Source organism: Empidonax traillii, unplaced genomic scaffold (genome assembly GCF_003031625.1).
Source record: "Empidonax traillii isolate 1590-97213 ecotype Southwest subspecies unplaced genomic scaffold, ASM303162v1 scaffold1087:size276498, whole genome shotgun sequence".
NCBI lineage: Eukaryota > Metazoa > Chordata > Aves > Passeriformes > Tyrannidae > Empidonax > Empidonax traillii.
Genome location: NW_020956280.1, coordinates 254,683 through 272,078, shown reverse-complemented (window position 1 = coordinate 272,078; position 17,396 = coordinate 254,683). Strand labels below are relative to the sequence as shown.

General features: G+C 47.9%; 3 protein-coding genes across 3 annotated transcripts in view; 2 read left to right on the top strand and 1 right to left on the bottom strand.

Annotated features, from left to right (window-relative positions):
- Positions 1–969: 969 nt before the first annotated feature.
- Positions 970–3,495, top strand: A4GALT (alpha 1,4-galactosyltransferase (P blood group)). Its single transcript, XM_027904781.1, has 2 exons — positions 970–985; positions 2,335–3,495. The coding sequence occupies exons 1-2, from the start codon at positions 970–972 to the stop codon at positions 3,444–3,446; spliced, it is 1,128 nt and encodes a 375-aa protein (XP_027760582.1). The 3' UTR covers positions 3,447–3,495.
- A 953-nt stretch (positions 3,496–4,448) lies between these two features.
- Positions 4,449–11,873, bottom strand: LOC114068555 (poly(U)-specific endoribonuclease-A-like). The gene is made up of 7 exons (XM_027904778.1): positions 11,801–11,873; positions 7,937–8,036; positions 7,221–7,332; positions 5,880–6,001; positions 5,684–5,796; positions 5,148–5,301; positions 4,449–4,717 (listed from the first exon to the last, which is right to left on the bottom strand). The coding sequence occupies exons 1-7, from the start codon at positions 11,809–11,811 to the stop codon at positions 4,457–4,459; spliced, it is 873 nt and encodes a 290-aa protein (XP_027760579.1). The 5' UTR covers positions 11,812–11,873; the 3' UTR covers positions 4,449–4,456.
- A 2,539-nt stretch (positions 11,874–14,412) lies between these two features.
- The window catches only part of LOC114068554 (NADH-cytochrome b5 reductase 3), a 16,164-nt gene continuing 13,180 nt past the window's right edge, over positions 14,413–17,396 (top strand). The window contains exon 1 of the mRNA XM_027904777.1: positions 14,413–14,470. Within this exon, the coding sequence (XP_027760578.1) occupies positions 14,450–14,470 (21 nt within the window). The 5' untranslated portion in view covers positions 14,413–14,449. The remainder of the gene's footprint in view (positions 14,471–17,396) is intronic.

Below are 17,396 nucleotides of genomic sequence, written 5' to 3'. Positions count from 1 at the left end.
ACTTCTGAAGCCTTTGGTGCAGGAGACTTTCTCCATGTCTGGTTTGAGCAGGACGTTACAGATCCTCAGCACATGGAAATCTGGTGCAAATCAGAACATGAGGATGCGAGGCCAGCTCATCTTTCAGAAAGAGCTCTAGTGTTGCAATGATTTATTTTATAGTAATGGCAAATTAACACCCTGCCGTGAGCAGCAGAGCTCATCCAAACCACACCTGAAATTGCAGCTCCCACAGGAAGAGCTGAACTGTCTTTTACACTCAGTTTGTGACTAAAGGTCCTTAAGTGCAGCTCAGAAGCACCGGATCTTTCAGCAGTTGGATGAGTCCTAAAGGAAAGGCAGGATATTTCCAAGGCTTGGGAGGGAACCTGTAGTATCTGAATTAAAGTCCATTTATGAGTCATTTACTGTGGACCTCTTCAAGTAGCCTGGAGTCCTCCTGCAATTCCGTATCCAGGAGGACAAATCTCTCCTGGGACGTCCTGAGGAGAGCATTTTTCTGGATAATGTCAGCGAGATGCCATCAATTCTACGGTCATTTTGTGTACAGTGATCTGGGAATCAACAGCTATAAATTGCCATATCATTTCTCCCCACAATCTGTTTATTTATTTATTTTATATATTTTTTTAGAAGCTTGCTAATACCATCCTCTGACTCTTTGCTGTGGCTTGCTTTTAGAGCTCCTTACCCCACGGAGTGTCTATCCAGCCTTGCATTACAGCTATACAGGTGGGTATTTTCACTGTTCCTTTATCTCTGGAGAAACCTTCATTCTAAAACCACTGTGAGTGAAGTTGGACATCGCAGGGTTTGCTCTGGAAAGGTGAAGTTGTGGTTAAGTACAAAAGATGCAGTTAAGAGGTGCCTTAAATGTCCTCTGTCTACGGCTGCAGTGTTCTTCATATTGGTCTAATATTCCCACTGCAACTGCAATATTTGCTCTCATCTTGCCTCAGACATACTCCCATGTGCTTGGTCTGCCGTTCCCGGTAAGGTCAAAGGGAGGAGCTCTAAAGCTGTTGGTAAAACACTAAAAACTAATTCCCCTAAATCCCCCTGACTGGCAGCACTCCGTTTCTACTTGCCTGACTGATTGGTCACCTACTGAATGCCGGTATTGCCAAATCTTATCTCTTCTACTCTTGTCAATAATGCAAATCAGGAGAAAATGGAGATCTTCAGCTGTTCTCTCCTGCTGCTTGTGATCAGCGATGTTTATTGTCCCAGACCCCTACCTGGCTATGCAGCAGCACTTTGCTGGACCTTTTTCCCCTCTCTGGCTTTGTTTCTGAATCTGTAGCAAATTTACACACTCACCACTGTGTTTGTCACTTCAGATTCCATCTCCCACCTTTTCTTTCCAGAAGAAGGAAGTGCCAGACCATAGATTTGTGGGTGCTCTCAGAGATACTGGCCCCTTAAAAACCTTTTCCAGCTGAGCAGTGAATTCTCTGGTGTCCTGAAAGCAGGGGCAGGGGAGTCTCCTGCTTTCTTTGGGTCCAACCCCAAACCTTGCTCTGCCAAGTCCACCACTAGACCAAGTCCCTAAGTGCCAGACCTACCTGTCTGTTAAACACCTCCAGGGCTGGTGACCACTTTCCTGGGCAGCCTGTGCCAATGCTTGATAGCTCAGTGAGTAAATGTCTCCTAATGCCCACTCCAAACCTCCCCTGGCCCAACTTGAGGCCATCCCCTCTGGTCCTGAAATGCCACAAGCTTCCCTTGCTGCTCCCTCATGTGCTTTTGTGCATTGACTTTGGGGACTCAGTGGTGGGCCCAGGGGGTGCTGGTTATGCTTTAACTTCACTTTAGGGGGAGGAGAGGGCAGAAATGCTGCTGCAAATGCTGAGAAGGTAGCCAGAATGATTTACCTGTTTGTTGCTGCATCATTAATAATCTCCTCCTCTCCATCCCTCCCTTTTGCCAGAAGAGGAGAGGGAGTAAGGGCAGGAGGGTAGGGGAATTGTATATCCATCACCAGGACTGGTTTTGAGGGGAAAGATACATTGTGGATCAGGAGAAAAAATCTCATCCTGATAAACAGCTGTCAGGGCAGCAGCTCCACACAGTGTCTGCTGACAGAGCTCCAGGAATGTTCATGAGGAGCACTCTTATTCCAGCTGCCTGGGGTCATTCTGCACGTATGTCTCATGTCCAGAATGGCCTGAAATTCTGGAGGATGACAGATAAGGCCTCTAATGGTGTTCCCAGAGGTTGTGCACCCATGAAGATGGTACCTGACCAGGAAGGAAGGTTTGTGAGCTGCCGCCACGTCTGTCAGAGCCTATTTCTTCTTTCCTTCCCTTCAGATCCCGACAGCAGTCCCAGGAGAGCAGGCTCTGGCTGGAGAGAGGATGCTCAGGATGCCCAAGTCCCTGCTGAAGCTGCCCAGGGTGCTGCTGAGCCACAAGCACAGAGCTCTGTTCATCCTCATCCTCATGCTGGTGTCCTTTGCTTACCTCACGCTGTACTGGAGAATTGCAGAGGGCTCCTACGGCAGTGGCCTCTACGACCCGCCTGGGGAATTCAACTGCGCTCACTCGGTGCCTTTTCCCCTTCCCCACGCCGGGGAGCCCCCTCCTTCCAGAGGGAATGTGTTTTTCGTGGAGACCTCGGAGCGGACCGACCCCGGTTACCTGTTCTCGTGCTCCGTGGAGTCAGCGGCCAGGACGCACCCCGGCACACGTGTGGTGGTGCTCCTGAAGGGCTTGGCCAAAGGAAACGCCTCCTTGCCCAAACGCTGGGCTTTCTCCTTGCTCAGCTGCTTCCCCAACGTGGAATTCCAGCCCCTGGACTTGCCAGAGCTCTTCTCTGGGACGCCTCTGAAGAGGTGGTACTTGTGGCCTCTGCGGCGCTGGGAGCCCTATTTCCTGCCCGTGCTGTCTGACGCCTGCAGAATTGTCCTCATGTGGAAATTCGGTGGCATCTACCTCGACACAGACTTCATTGTGCTCAGGAACTTGCAGAACCTCACCAATTCCCTCGGGATCCAGAGTGAGGACGAGCTGAATGGGGCCTTTCTGTCCTTTCAGCCCAAGCACAAGTTCGTGGAGCTTTGCATGAAGGACTTTGTGAAGAACTACAATGGCTGGATCTGGGGACGCCAGGGCCCACATCTCCTAACACGTGTCTTCAAGAAGTGGTGCCCCACCAGGACTATCCAGAGCATGAGCTGCAGAGGGGTGAGGGCTCTTGCCCCAGAAGCTGTTTATCCTATTCCCTGGCAGGACTGGAAGAAGTTATTTAAGGCAACCAGTGCCTCAGAGCTTCACAAACTCCTGAAGAACACCTATGCAGTGCATGTATGGAATCAAATGAGCCACAGGACCAGGCTAGAGATCCCTTCCCAGGCTCTGCTGGCTCAGCTCTACTCTCAGTTCTGCCCTGCCACCTATGCAAAGATGAAACAGGACTCTCAAGAGCGGCCAAGGCCTGCAAAGTGACCTGTGGGCCCTTGGCAGCAGGGAAATTCCCCAGCTTGAAGCAAACCGAGTGCCTTTGACCTCCCACAGGATGCTGAGGTGTTTCAAATATTCACCAGAGCCTGAATTCAGCCTCTCTCGTTGTCCTTCGGGACACTTGGTGCTGCAGGGAAGGTTGAACTCGTTCATCAGTGTCTCTCAGTCAGTTCTCTGTTGCTGTTCTCAGCTGTTCCCCTGTGCATCAGGGTCTGAGCAGCCTCTGGTGCAGTTTCAAGAGCTGTAGGAACCCTTGGCTTGCTCTCTGCAGCATTTATGGAATAGCACAGAATATGCTGAGTTGGAAGGCACCCACAGGATCATCGAGTCCAACTCCTGACCCTACACAGGACCATCCCCAAGACTCACACCCTGTGCCTGAGAGTATCATGCAAACAGTTCTTGAGCTCTGTCACTTGGTGCTGTGCCCACTGCCCTGGAGAGCCTGCCCAGTGCCCTCTGGGGGAGGAACCTTTTTAAAATCAAAGAATAGAAAAATCATAGAATAGAATAGACTGGGTTGGAAAAGACCTCCAAGATCATCGAGTCCAACCCCTGATCCAACTCCAATTACTATATCATGGCACTAAGGGCCACGTCCAATCTCTGTTTAAAAACCTCCAGGGATGGTGAATCCACCACCTCTCTGGGTAGGCCGTTCCAATGCCTGAAGAAATATGCCTTTTCTAATATCCAACCCAAACCTCCCCCGACACAGCTTCAGTCCATTCCCTGGGCCCTGTCCCTGGTCCCCACAGAGCAGAGATCAGCAGTGTTTCGTGGTTTGTCAGACACTAATCTCACAGCACACTTCTGATTAAACACTACACTGCAGACCAAAAGAGAGGGAGTCATCAATTTTTACTTGAAATGAGTTGTGTAAAACAGCACGTTAACTTATTCTGCTGTCTGGTCCTGTCCATCCCCCATCCATCCCTCCCCTCCCCACCACACCACACTTCTTGTGGAAAAAAAAAAAGTGTGGACTGCTCCAGCTACGAGTCTTCACTGCTGGTGCTGAGCAGCACCGGATATGCTGTTCCAATGTGGTGCCCATGGCGCCAGACAACCATCTGTAGCTCATACTCATCTATCTTCACTGTTTCACGGGTGACTTTTTCTTCAGACAGCAGGAAGATGATGGTGTAAAGGGCAAATTCAAACTCCGGGCTCACACCAATAAAGGTGCTCCCGACCGGCTTCACCGAGCCCTTCCAGCTGAACTGGATGCTCAAAACCTGGTCATCTTTGTCAGGCTGAAAGCATAAAAAAACCAACAGGATAATCTCAAACACAGTTGGGAGAGAGGGCAGGTGGGATTTCTGATTCCAGGTTTTTGAGGGCTCTGCAAGAGTTAGTCATTTTGGAGTGCCAGGGTGCTGTAGCTGGAGCAGAGTCTTCTCCCTGACCTCTGGACCATGTATGATCACTTATTTCAATTAAGCCCCAATGGTGTTGCAATTCCTTAACCACCAGCACTACTTTCGAAATCAGTTTTTGCCAGAAAAGGAAGCTGGAAGGCAGGGTGATATTTATTCTGCTTACCTACAGTTATATACTGTATATACTTATTACTGTCCAAGACAGCTGAGGCTGTGATTGCATCACTGAGCCTTGTTTCATTACCACAGCTTTTATCTCTGGATCCATTTTTCCTGCTTGCAAAGGCACCCTGCTTGTTCTTACCCTGGTTTTGTTCTTCCGAGCGACATATCCCTTGTAATCAATTTGGTTGCGCTTCTCCTGAAGGTAGAATTGCACCCAGTTGTGCAAACCTAAGATCTCTTTGCCATGCCTTGTTTCTCCAACAAAAACATGCTCAAAACCACAAGAATCAGGTCTGTAATAAACAAAAGGACAATGTACAGGTATTTTATGTTTGTCTCCAAGCAGTGGTTTCAACACCTAATTTAGGCAACATTCATAGAATCGTAGAATGGTTTGGCTTGGAAGGGACCTCCCACTATCTCAGCTTGCTCAGAGCCCCATCCAACCTGGCCTGGGACACTGCCAGGGATGGGGCAGCCACAGCTTCTCTGGGCAACCTGTGCCAGGGCCTGCCCACCCTCCCAGGGAAGGATTTCTCCCTGATATCCAACCTAAACCTGCTCTCTGTCAGTTTGAAGCCATTCTGAGGATGTTTTCCGGTTCAGTGGCACTCAGATATTTACCTAAATCAGAACAGCACAGGAATGAACAGGGGCCATACCCATCAAACATACCTGTCTCCTCCTTTCCTGGCGTAGAGCTGGAACCAGATGTCATAGAGCTGATGTTTGAAATCAGCAAGGTTTGGCTTTGCCAGGTTTTTTTTGAGCAGATATTCATGAGCTCGCTGAAGGATAGAAAAGCAAGGTACAGACAGTTCACTTTTTAATGCAGTGTTTTCAGTGATGAGAAAAGCTCTGTAATACTTACCCTCATGATTTCAGTTGCTAAGATAGCATCAAGAAAACGATTGTTTTCAGCTATTTCTTCTGGAGTCACTACTTCAGCTACACCAGTTGATGTCTCATAGTTGTCCAGTAAGGAAATAAAGGCTGCAGAAAAAGAGAAACTGCAATCATGCTCATCCTGATGATCAGGCCATGTGCCTGAGTGTGCCAGGATAAAAAGATACCATGGAATACACCTTGAGACATAACCCTTAGAGAAAGCCATGCCTTTATACGTCAAATTCCATTTTCAGGTGCACTGTTGGGTGTAGTTCTTGAGGTGACTCAAGGCCAGATCACTCCTGTACTTTTTAAAGATCTTTTTAAAGATCAGCATCTACTGAGCTTCCTTAGGGAGCCAAGTGCAATAACGACCTGCTTGTAAAACAAATCACACCTGACCACCACAATTACAGACACAGGCTCAGGAGCTTGAGCTGTGCTGGCACAAGGCTTTGTGGGCATTATTTCAGTGGAGGAAGGAGACAGCATAAACCTACGTGAGATAGCTTGAGAAAAACTAGGGAAGGAAATACAGATTGGTGGACATGCTTGAACTACAGCCCCCAGGAGGAATGCATGGACCAGCTGTGGATGTAGAGCTGCTGCAAGGGCTCAGAGGCTGGGAGCAAAGGGGGAAAGATGAATTTGGTGTAGCTTTTAATGCACAGAAACATAGAATCATAGAATGGCCTGGGTTGGAAGGGACCTTAAAGATCACCCAGTTCCAACCCCTGCCATGGGCAGGGACACCTCCCACTATCCCAGATTGCTCAGAGCCCCATCCAACCTGGCCTGGGACACTGCCAGGGATGGGGCAGCCACAGCTTCTCTGGGCAACCTGTGCCAGGGCCTGCCCACCCTCCCAGGGAAGGATTTCTCCCTGATATCCAACCTAAACCTGCTCTCTGTCAGTTTGAAGCCATTGCCCATGTCCTGTCACTGCAGGCCCTTGGAAATAGTCTCTCTCCATCTTCCTTGTGGGCTCCCTTCAGGTCCTGGAAGGCCACAGTGAGGTCCCCCCAAAGCTTCTCTTCTCCAGCTGAACAATCCCAGCTCTCTCAGCCTTTTCTCAAGAGTCTCATGCTTTTCACTTTGTCGTGGAAGAACCAAAGGGAAATACAGATTCTGGCTAAGGCACAAAAGGATGTTCTCCCTGAGGTCACAGGTAACCCCCTTATTGTGAAAACCCCCTTCAAATGACATGCAGCCTGAGGATCCTCACCACCACCCAAATAATATATGGTGCTAGATTTTAGGCAAACCCATAAACCCCAACATGGATTCATTTCACGTCTACCATTAACAAAAGAATAGGTCTCACTTGCAAAAGTTTTTATGCTCTTCAGGAATCCTTCATTTACACTGTGGAACAGATGTCTGGCTGCATTGTCCTGGACAGCACTGTCCCCTGGCTGTGCTGGACCTGCTTTTCCCTGGGAGAAATACCAGAACAAAACAATGTGGGAAGTGAAATGTCCTCAGAGGAGACAGGGCCTGCCTTTGGAATAATCCAAAAAACTCCACCGGGATTCTTTGTTAGGAATTGTCTTCCTGTGAAACAAGAGGAGACATTGCAAAAGAACTGCCAGCATAAAGTAAAAAAGGCATCATCTCTGATACCTGAAGAGCCTGACATTTCTCTGTTGACTCAGAGATGATTGTGATGATCCATGATTGTGATAGATCGATAGCCAGTTGTGTTACTGTGCTATGCAAATGACAAACAGAAGTAATGTAGAGCCAAGGGTCCCTCCCAACTCAAATAAATAAAGAGGACATTTGTGGACCCTCCTTCCCTGTGCAGTTGTGAGGAGGTTTTCCTGACAGTTTTCAAATTTCCATTTCATAAAGGGCATTCTCAAGGAAAGAAGATAGAAGATGAGTAGCCGACCCTGAATTCAGACCATATCACCTTGAAAATGGAAATTACAAAGCACAGGCAACTTTTTTTTTTTTTTAGGAAAGGCACCTTTGCAGACACCTTTTCCTACAGCACCAGGCTGCCCTTTCTCCTCATGTGACTTGGCAGCTGGTTACCTGCACGTCAATCGTGTAGTCCCTCCCAGGCACGAGGCGGTGACCATCCATATCCCACATCTCACTGAAGAGCTTCGAAAGTTCATGATTTAAGGCCTTCCTGTCAAGAAATGCAGAGAGAAACACATGTGGAAAAAAAAAAGGCACATGTTGTTATCTCTGTAAGGTTCACTTCTGGAGCCTTCTAATGTCACTCCATGTTCTGGGTACCAGCTTGTCATCAGCAGAGGTTTCTCCTTCTCCCCACACCTTCCTGTCAGTGCTGGTCTAGAACCCACACGTTCATCTTTAAAGAATGCAGGTAACCCCTAAGGAAACTTGAGCCTCCCCTAAGGTTATGTTAGAGTTTATTTTTAAAAGTTCTTGTTGGCAAGTCTTCCTGCAGTTTTCAAAAAGCAAAAATGAAATGAAGGTGGTATTTCATTCCTGAGAATTCTTTGCACAAACCAGAGGGGAGCAGGAGATGTTACCAGTGTTACCAACAGAACAGGAAGTGAACAATTCCCCCTGCAATAGATATCTCTCATGTGCTGATCTCTGATGCACATATAGACCTACCCAGGCTGCTCCTTTCCTTGTTTCTAATGGAATTTTGTCCTGCATAATAGTGTACAGCTTTCAGAAGTCTATTCATCTATCTGTCAACAAGATTTTGGAAGGGTTGTTACTGTGATGAACCGCCCACAGGTAGCTCCAAGTGCATCACGTCCACATCAATAGGATCAAGACAATAAACAGAGTGGAGAAGAAGGAGAAGTGGATTAGTCTTTAAATGACTGGCAGTGGAATTAATCAGTTACAGACCAGCATGTGCATAGAAGCCCAGAGAAGAACCACTTAATAATTTTGAATTCTCCTCTAACGAGGAAAAGAACAAAAGTCCTGAAATCCGTCAACAATGGGCATTTCTTTCAAACAGCTGTTTGGGCAACGTGACATGATTTTAACAACTGGTTTTCCCATACTGAATCAAGACATCCTCAATCCAGCTCTGAACCTCCTGATTCCTGTTATATCCTCTCCTTCTGTGCTGCCCAGGGTGGAGATAACTCTCTGCACCCTCCTGCCAGCGGCAAAATCCACGCTCTCAAGCAGGAAGAGCACACAACTACTGAGGTGAAGTCACAGTCTTCTGACGTGGCAGCCTTCACGTGGGCAGCTTGAGAGCCAGGAAGTGCAAAAAGTGAGCCAGCATTTTATGTGTCCTCTCCTCTCTGCACTTCGTGGCAGGCTCAGAAGCTGATGGTTTAAGCTCCGTACTGGAAGAAACAGAAAGCAGCAAACTGTGCTTGGAGAACTGAGACTTTCTGCCCCCCATCACTGAGCAGTCCCTTTTCTCCAGATCCTCTGTGTAGCTTTGGGGTGGAACTCACACAGCCTAAGATTAAAACCCTGAAGAGCTCAAAGCAATCTGCGCTTAACTCCTCGAGAGCTCGATGCCCAAAGGAATTCACGTCCCTGGGTTAGCAGCCAAAAGCAGGCAGTTTACACTAAAGCCCCAGAGGACGTGCTGCAGCAGCTGGGGAGCATAAAGAATCCAGGTGATGTTCACAGAACCATTTACAGTGGGGAAAGCAACCTCTTCCAGAAGGGCAGGGCTGCCACACCTCAGGCTGCCTGGAGCTGTGAGCCTGAGCCATCAGGTACCTCAGGAGGTACTGACAGATCTGCAGGATCACTTGAGTTTGGAACTGGGCTTGAGTAGGTGTCAGCACCTGAAAGGAGGAAGAAGACTTGGACTGACCTAATTTTACTGGGTCACTTTTCTCCTGGGCTCTGGGCCCTCCTGCCATCTGCTCCTCTGCCTCAGCTGATCCCACCTGTTTGAGAGCCATCATATTGTGTCTAATACAGTTTTTACTTTGCAAGTAACTGCTAGTGGTGGATAGGAGTCTGCTGTCTGCTGGCCATCCAAGGTGTGTGAAGCACTAGGGAGGGGGTCAGTTGGGTTTTATTAAAATACTTTGTTCCATAAATTCAGTATTTTATATACACATGTTTTGGTATGGATGTATTTTGGTCAAAGTCACCTATCCAGATCTGTCATCCCTTCACTACCTACTCTTTCTTCTTGGTCTGCTCTGAACAGATTTATCTTGTGTTTAAAAAGCACTGTAGGGCTCTGTTGGACCTCTCCTCCTCTGGAGATGTTAGGGAATATCACATGAGCTCAATGTGTCTACTCAGCAGAGGGTTACCTAACAGATTTCAATCCTTATATTTGTTTCATAAAAATACTTCTACTAAAACTATTCCTGCACTCAGAAAACTTGTCTCAAAACTCTGAAGTTACTTGATTTTACAAAATAAACCCCTTTTCCCTCCTTTATCCCTGCTGGGTGCTACCACAATATCATCATGGACTTTTCCACATTCCTGTTTCCAAACAGAGCACCTGCACACACTGAAAACGAAGGTTAAAGAAAAATACATCCTTGCCAAAGCAAAGAACCTGTTTAGCAGCTTACACAGTCATCTTGTAAAAACTCTTTCTGGACAGTATTTCTTTCGGAGAGGGCCATAAACTTTGCTTACACGTATTAGGTGAGACAACCTCAATGAGAAGATGCTCAACACCTTCATGCAAATCCATGACACACCAGCTTTTAGGGAAGGTTGTCCTGGAAAAGAGTATTGCACATTTACCCTCTGGATTTCAGTAGAACTGTACGTGTGACTCAACCCAGAGATCCTTATCATCAATTCTCAACCCCCTCCCTGTGGTGAAAGCTCTCCCTTGTCAGATTTGTGCTTTCACATAGAATAAATTATTTCTGTGCAAGAAGGGAGGCCAGTTGGATTTTGGCCAGTTGGAGCCTTGCTGGGCTGTGCTTTCGTGAGCAAAGTAACAAGAACACTTAGTCTGCACTTCTGAGAGCTGAGAGAACTTTTGGGGGAGGCTCTTTGCAATAGTAACTCGAGGCACCAGCAGTGTGGCTAAAGCAAAAAAATGTTTTATTGTGGCTTTCAAGTGAAGCATTCATGGTGTGCCTGACTTTTCTGAGTGATTTTCTTGTATGAAACCTTCATTCTAACAAAAAAAAATATTTATTGCTATAAATCAGAAATTACTTGGGACATGAAGAGAATTAAAGGTCAGTGGCAAATAATGTGAGCAAGTCAAGAGTGTCAAAGCAAGAAAAACATGTATTGCAAATGGGTCACAAAGCCCTGCTAAGAGGGTTTGATCAAACATCTTCTCCAAAGTAAATTTACCTTCAGAGATCCTTTGAACAACATCCAATTTTAAACAGCCTTTAATCTTTACCTGGAGAACAACAGCATTCAGAACATCAGAACATTCACAAGAAGTTTCCAATCATGTAGAAAAATGGGTTCAATGTTGTGAAATGCATTCATGAGCTTCTACAGTTAATAGAAGATAGAAGCAATGCTCTCCATTTTCCCCTTATGCCACTGTGTATATCTTCTAGTTGAGTTCAGTGATTTTTTTTTTTTTTTATTCATTTAAAGCTGGTATTCGAAATACCAAAGTTTAAATAAGGAAGGTTTTGTAGCTGGAAAGGAAAAGGCATTGTGAAGGAACAAACATAAGAGTGGCAGTTACTCAGCAGTTACTCAGTCTGTCAAGGTCCCGGGCAGGCAGGTGATGTTTGAAGAAACAACTCTACATTATCTCTACAGTACATTACAGCTATTTTTAAGCAAAATCTGATCTTAGTCACCCTTATTTTCAGCTAAACCAGAGGTCTCAGTGACTTTGTACACTGAGGTTAGCAAAACAATAAAAAGAGGAAGCAGGGCTGTTGCTGTGCTGCATGTCACGAAATATCCTCCCAGACAAACGTACCCCATCCCCACCACCCTTCGTGTCAGAGGAGAAGCAGTGCAAGTTTCTCTTACCCACTTGCCATGCCAGGAAGAAGTTTTCCTCTTAGCAAATACTCTGAGCAGGGCTAAGACAACCCCAGAAATCCTCCTGGTAGTCCAAGGCACGGAGCTGTCTCCCTTTTATACCCCCAGGACTGTCACTCACCCTGACAGGCAGCACAAAAGGGAAGGGACGGGCAGGAGGTGCCAAACCCCACAAGCACCACAACTCACGCCTCTCTCAGCACGGGAACACTCAGACCAGGAAGTCACAGCCACCTGCACCTGGCTCCTGCTGTTCCTCCCCTCCTCCAGCCGGGAATACCGCAGGTGACAGCGGGGACACTCAACCACCACCGCCTCTCCCACCTGGATTTCCAGGAGCAATCCTGAAATCCCTGCAGGAACTTCAGGCATGAGTCAGGGCATTGCATCTGGATTATTTCCTAAGCAGAGTTTAGATTTCTGAGTGACTTTTGGGCCCCAGAAATGAGCACTGCAAGTCTGAAAGCCCTGAGACAGACAGGACATTCCAGTCTTGCTATTCCACGTACAGTTATTATTTGACAAGAGAAGGGAAGATGATAAAAAAATTATAGGTGGGGAAGGAAAAAAACCTAACATATGCTTCTTAATTCTTCTCTGTTCTTGTGAATATTAGGAGGCATTATAACAAAGAAATGCTTTAGAAAGGCAGCACTTTGCATGCAACACCTGAAGCAAGTGGTGGCAGGTGCTGGTAAATGCAGGTACCCACTCCAACACTTGTCCTGAGAAACTTGCATTCATTATGTGCTTAAGTGAACCCTCAGACGGTTTAAAGCCTTTTTTTGTTTGATTGGTAATTTTAGTATTTTCTTCATAATAATTAACTCTTGAAAACATAGCTTTAAGTCTAAACTTTATATATTTATATTTATTTCATTATATTTAATATATAATATTTATATATAAGTATATATATGTATAAATATAAATATATATATATACACACACACAGAAGCCAAAATGGCTTGGTGTTAGACTACCAGTTATAGAAGTGGTTCTGCACCTCTGGTCCATGTACCCCTCCAAAGAATCACATGAGCCAGATAAAGCCCCTGACAGTGAAGACACTGGACAAATATAATTGCACAAGGAATAAGACTTAAAACACATAAAAGTGAAGCTTTCTTATGACACTGATATCTCAAACTTGAATATCTTTAATTTGAACAGAAATTTTCCTTACCATTTTTTACCAGTATTTATTGCAGCTCTGGGTAAACACAAAAAATCCAACGTCCTGGATTTATCAAGTGCCCCAGTTTATCAGCTGAATGCAGGAACTCTTTTTCTAGGTTTTCATTTAAAATACAAAAGCCAGTGGGCATATTCTGTCTCTAAGAAAGTTGCGACTTCTTTACTCCCACTGGCAGAAAGAGCCCAGACAGGAGCCCAGGGAATTTCCATTTACAAGCAGTGACATCACTGGGGTCAGTGTTTAAGTTAATCTTTGATAAAATTGCACAGGTCGGGTCAGCAGCATCACCAGCAATCTCAAAAACAAATGTGTACTTAAATTTGGTTTAAAACTTTGTCACGTGATTTAGACATTGAGCTAAGAATAACGAAGGCATCCCACACTGAAAGGGGTGTGTTCACCAACAGCAATGAAGGACTGATCAAGGGCAAATTGATCAGAGAGTTTGGGTTGTTCCGGGTCTAATGCAGTTAGAAAACCCGAGTGTCCAGAGAGCAGCCTCGGAAAATACGTGGGTTGGCTTTCTCTGCAGAAACCCATCGCAAGGGGGTTTTTGTGCAAGAGTTGAGGCCTGGCTGCCCCTGCTCTCTGTTCCTCCTTTTCTGTCACCCAAAAGAAGGCTGAGCATGTGGACTAATTAGCACAAGAAGTGAGGGAATCATTTAACCAACAGAAGATAGAATATGAATCAATAGGAGAACTATGCCACTTGTTGCCAGTGAGCAATAATTCCTTTGTTTGATGCATGATTCCTTTGTTTGATGTATAATTCCTTTGCTAACATATATATGGATGATGAAAAGTTCAGAACGATCCCGGGGAGAGGAAGGACCAGCGGGACAACGCTTGGACCCGCGGGTGGGTAACTAGTTAAACAAAACCCACTCTCTGGACTTCAGCACACGGGCTGCTCGGTGCCTTAATTTGGGAAGAATTAGGACAAGAGGGCTCGGTCTCAAGCTGTGCCAGGGGAGGTTTAGGTTGAATATTAGGAAGCAATTCTTTACAGAGAGAGTGATCAGACACTGGAATGGGCTGCCCAGGGAGGGGATGGATTCTCCGTCCCTGGAGGTGTTTAAGAAGGTACTGGATGTGGCACCAGTGCCACGGTGTGGTAACCAGCGGGGTCGGATCAGGGGTTGGAGCTGATCATGTCGGAGGTCTTTCCCACGGTGATTCCGCGATTCCAAGAGCCGCCTGTCACTAGGCGGACCGGACCCCGCTCTGGGGTTATTCAGGCAGCTAAGAGAGGGCAAGAGGGCTGCGATGACACAACACCCCCCACTGCCCAGTGCCCCCCGGACGGTCCCTGCCAGCCCCGCCCGGCGTGACGTCACGGGGCGGGGCTCAGCGCTGCTGCGGGTGACGTCACGGGGAGCAGGGAGGTGCATCCCAGCGTGACGTCACGGGGCGGAGCGGGCCGGGCGGTTCCTGCAGCCATGGGGTCGCAGCTCAGCGTGGTGAGTGCCGGGGAGCGGCCGGGAGCGGGGTGGGGTAGAGTGGCATGGCATGGCATGGCATGGGATGGGATGGCATGGGATGGGATGGGATGGGATAGCATGGGATGGCAGCGGAGCAGACCGGTCCCTGCCATCCCCCCCCCCATGGTCCCCCCTGCCCATCCCCGGCTCCCCCCGCAGGGACCCCCGCGGCCTGGCGGTGCCCCGGGCTGTCCCCGCTGCCTCCCGTCCGCGCTGGGCTCCGCGGGGGGCTCTGCTCTTGTCCGGCCGCTCCCACTCCCATCCCTCCTGCCGCGCAGTTGCAGGGTGCGGCTTTCCCTCCGTCGGGATCAGCTGGAAGGGAGTGGGTTCAGATCGGCTCTTAGGAAGGCATTCTTCCCTGGGAGGGTAGGGAGGCGCTGGAACAGATTGCCCGAGGTTGTGGCTGCCCCATCCCTGGCAGTGTCCCAGGCCAGGTTGGACGGGGCTTGGAGCAACCTGGGACAGTGGAAAAGTGTCCGTGCCCATGGCAGGGGGTTGGAACTGGATGAGCTTTAATGTCCCTCCCAGCCCAGCCCCTTCTCCGGTTCCGTGATCATTCCTGCTGAATGATGGGGTCTGCAGCGCTGTCATCTCTCCCGTGCATCACCCCCCTCTTTCCCCAGACCTTCATCCCTGTTTCTTTTGTCTTGGGCACCTGCCCGAACGCTGCTGGGTTTGTGCGAGCGGCAGGACGGAGCTGGGTACAACATGTGCTCGTTTGGGCACGGCTCCTTGCTGGGTGCGCTGAACGGAGCACACGAGGCAGATGCTGAGGCTGCACAAGTGAAGAGATCCCTTTATCCTCTCATCGTTTTCTAAGACAGATGAGAAGAATGTCTAGCTAAGATCACATCAAAAACAGGGTTTGAACGAGGGAGTGAGGGGAGGGGGATTGGAGCTGAGGGTGCCATGGTTTTCGTGCCAAAGCAGGGTTTGTTTGTGTGTGTGTAGGGCAGGTCGGTGCTGGAGTGTCCAGCCTGGAGCTGTGTTAACTGTGCCCTGCTCACCACGCCCCAGCAGCTGGCACTCTCCATGCTACGGCTTTTCTCTTTGTTATCACACCAGGGTCTGTTTCCATGAGTAAAAATTCCTGCTCAGTTACTAATTCTGTGTTCTCTGTTAGCAGAGATTTGTGCAGCTGGAAATGATGAGTCACCAGCTCCTCATTTAGTGATTCCCAGGCCTTTTGGTCAAGCCAGTCACTCTCAGCTGCTGGGGGCCTGATGGTCCAGGGATGCAGTGCAGTTATCTTCATTAACACCATAGTCTGCCCTGTGCTGAGAGCTTGTAGATCATTTTAAATCCAGAGAATGTTTTTCTTAGCAGGCATAACTTTTTATACTCATTCAGCCTTCAGTTCTTCCCCTTTTTTCTCTGCCCACCTGCTGATAGCTTCTGGGTAAGGAACTGAAATTACCTGAATTGGTGGGTGTGCTGTTTCTTTCCAGGCCAGGTCCCACGAGGCTTTAGCACTAATTGACCATGAATAACAAATTACTTTCCACGAGGCTAGCGCTGTGTTCAGATTGTTTGTCAAAACCAAACTGCGTTCTGTTCCAGCACAGTCACTGCTGCACAGAGTGATGATGATGATGCACATTTGGGGACAGAGCGTGGTAATCTCATTTATTGAACAGCTGTGACAGCTGATGACCCCAAAATTATTTGCAGAGGTGGGAGAAAACATTTATCTCCGCACACAGGTGGAGAAAGTGACTTGCAGAGACGGACGGCAGTTTGAACCCCACCCTCCCCCTGCCTTCCCACTCATGGTACTGATATTAATGTTGGAGTTGGCACTGAGCCTGAGGTTTTGAATTTCAACTGCATTTTTGCCAGACAACAGCAGCATTGTTGGCAGTTTTTTGGTCCATTTTAGACAGGCACATTTGTAAATGAAACTATTTTGACACATTAATATTTCATTTGAAACACCATCTGCCTCAGAGTCTGATTGCTGTTGCCACCAGGTCTCATTCCCCTGCTAAATTCTCATGAGGGAGTTTCTTTGCTGCTCTGTCACTTTCTTAAACAACTCTCCTCACTTGCCCTTTGTTGTGTCAGTAACAAAAGCTCCTCCCGGAGCTGCAGTAGTCTGGTGGATCTGTGGGAGTTAAGGAAGAACATTCCTATAAACTTCAGCTTCGTCACAAACAAGCTGTGTGGAGCTATTTCAGTTTGTTGTTTTTTTTTTTTTTTTTTTTCAAATAAACCTGGAAAATGCAGAGTGTGGGTATGGCATGGTGTGTCCTGAAACTGTACACGGTGCTGGTGCATCTTAAACCCCTACAGCAGCATTTTAAGAAGAGAGAAATTACGCTGTCCCTGACTTGCCACAGTTGTAGTAAGAATGATGTAGGAGGTTTGGGGGTTTGTTTTTGTTTTGTTTAAATGATCACTGTCACACTTGCAGAAACGGCATTCTAAGATAGTGGTCAGGTCCCTTTAAAATAAAATGAAAGTGAAAGCTCACCAGGCAGGACTGAGAGCTCACCTTTTGGGTTTTGCTGTAGTCGTGCTTTCCCCCTCTCCTCTGTTAAAGCACTGAATAACAAATTACAGGGCCTGGGAGGATTTTTATAGGAGTTGTTCTCTGTGGATGGAGCAGCACAGAGACACTGGCAGGGCAGGGAGCCCAATTGACCCACTCAGGGACAGGAATCCTGGCCCTGCCCAGAGCTTTCAGGGGGAGCCTTTCCCTGGGCCCCCAGTGATGCCAGCGGAGGCTGCGGAGCTGATTCAGGGACTGGAGCATCTCCCTGAGGGGGAAAGGCTGAGGGAGCTGGGGCTGTTCAGCCTCCAGAGCAGACACTGAGAGGGGACCCCATCCATGTGTGTCAGGGGCTGCAGGGAGGGGGCAGAGGATGGCCCAGGCTCTGCTCGGGGGGCCCAGCAATGGCACAGG

Bases quoted from the DNA above. Each gene is read 5' to 3' on its own strand.
- LOC114068555 (XM_027904778.1), bottom strand. The intron at 7,333-7,936 runs GTAACCAGCTGC...TATTTCTCCCAG, and splicing joins ACTACACGATTGACGTGCAG to GGAAAAGCAGGTCCAGCACA. The intron at 5,797-5,879 runs GTAAGTATTACA...TCTATCCTTCAG, and splicing joins TAGCAACTGAAATCATGAGG to CGAGCTCATGAATATCTGCT.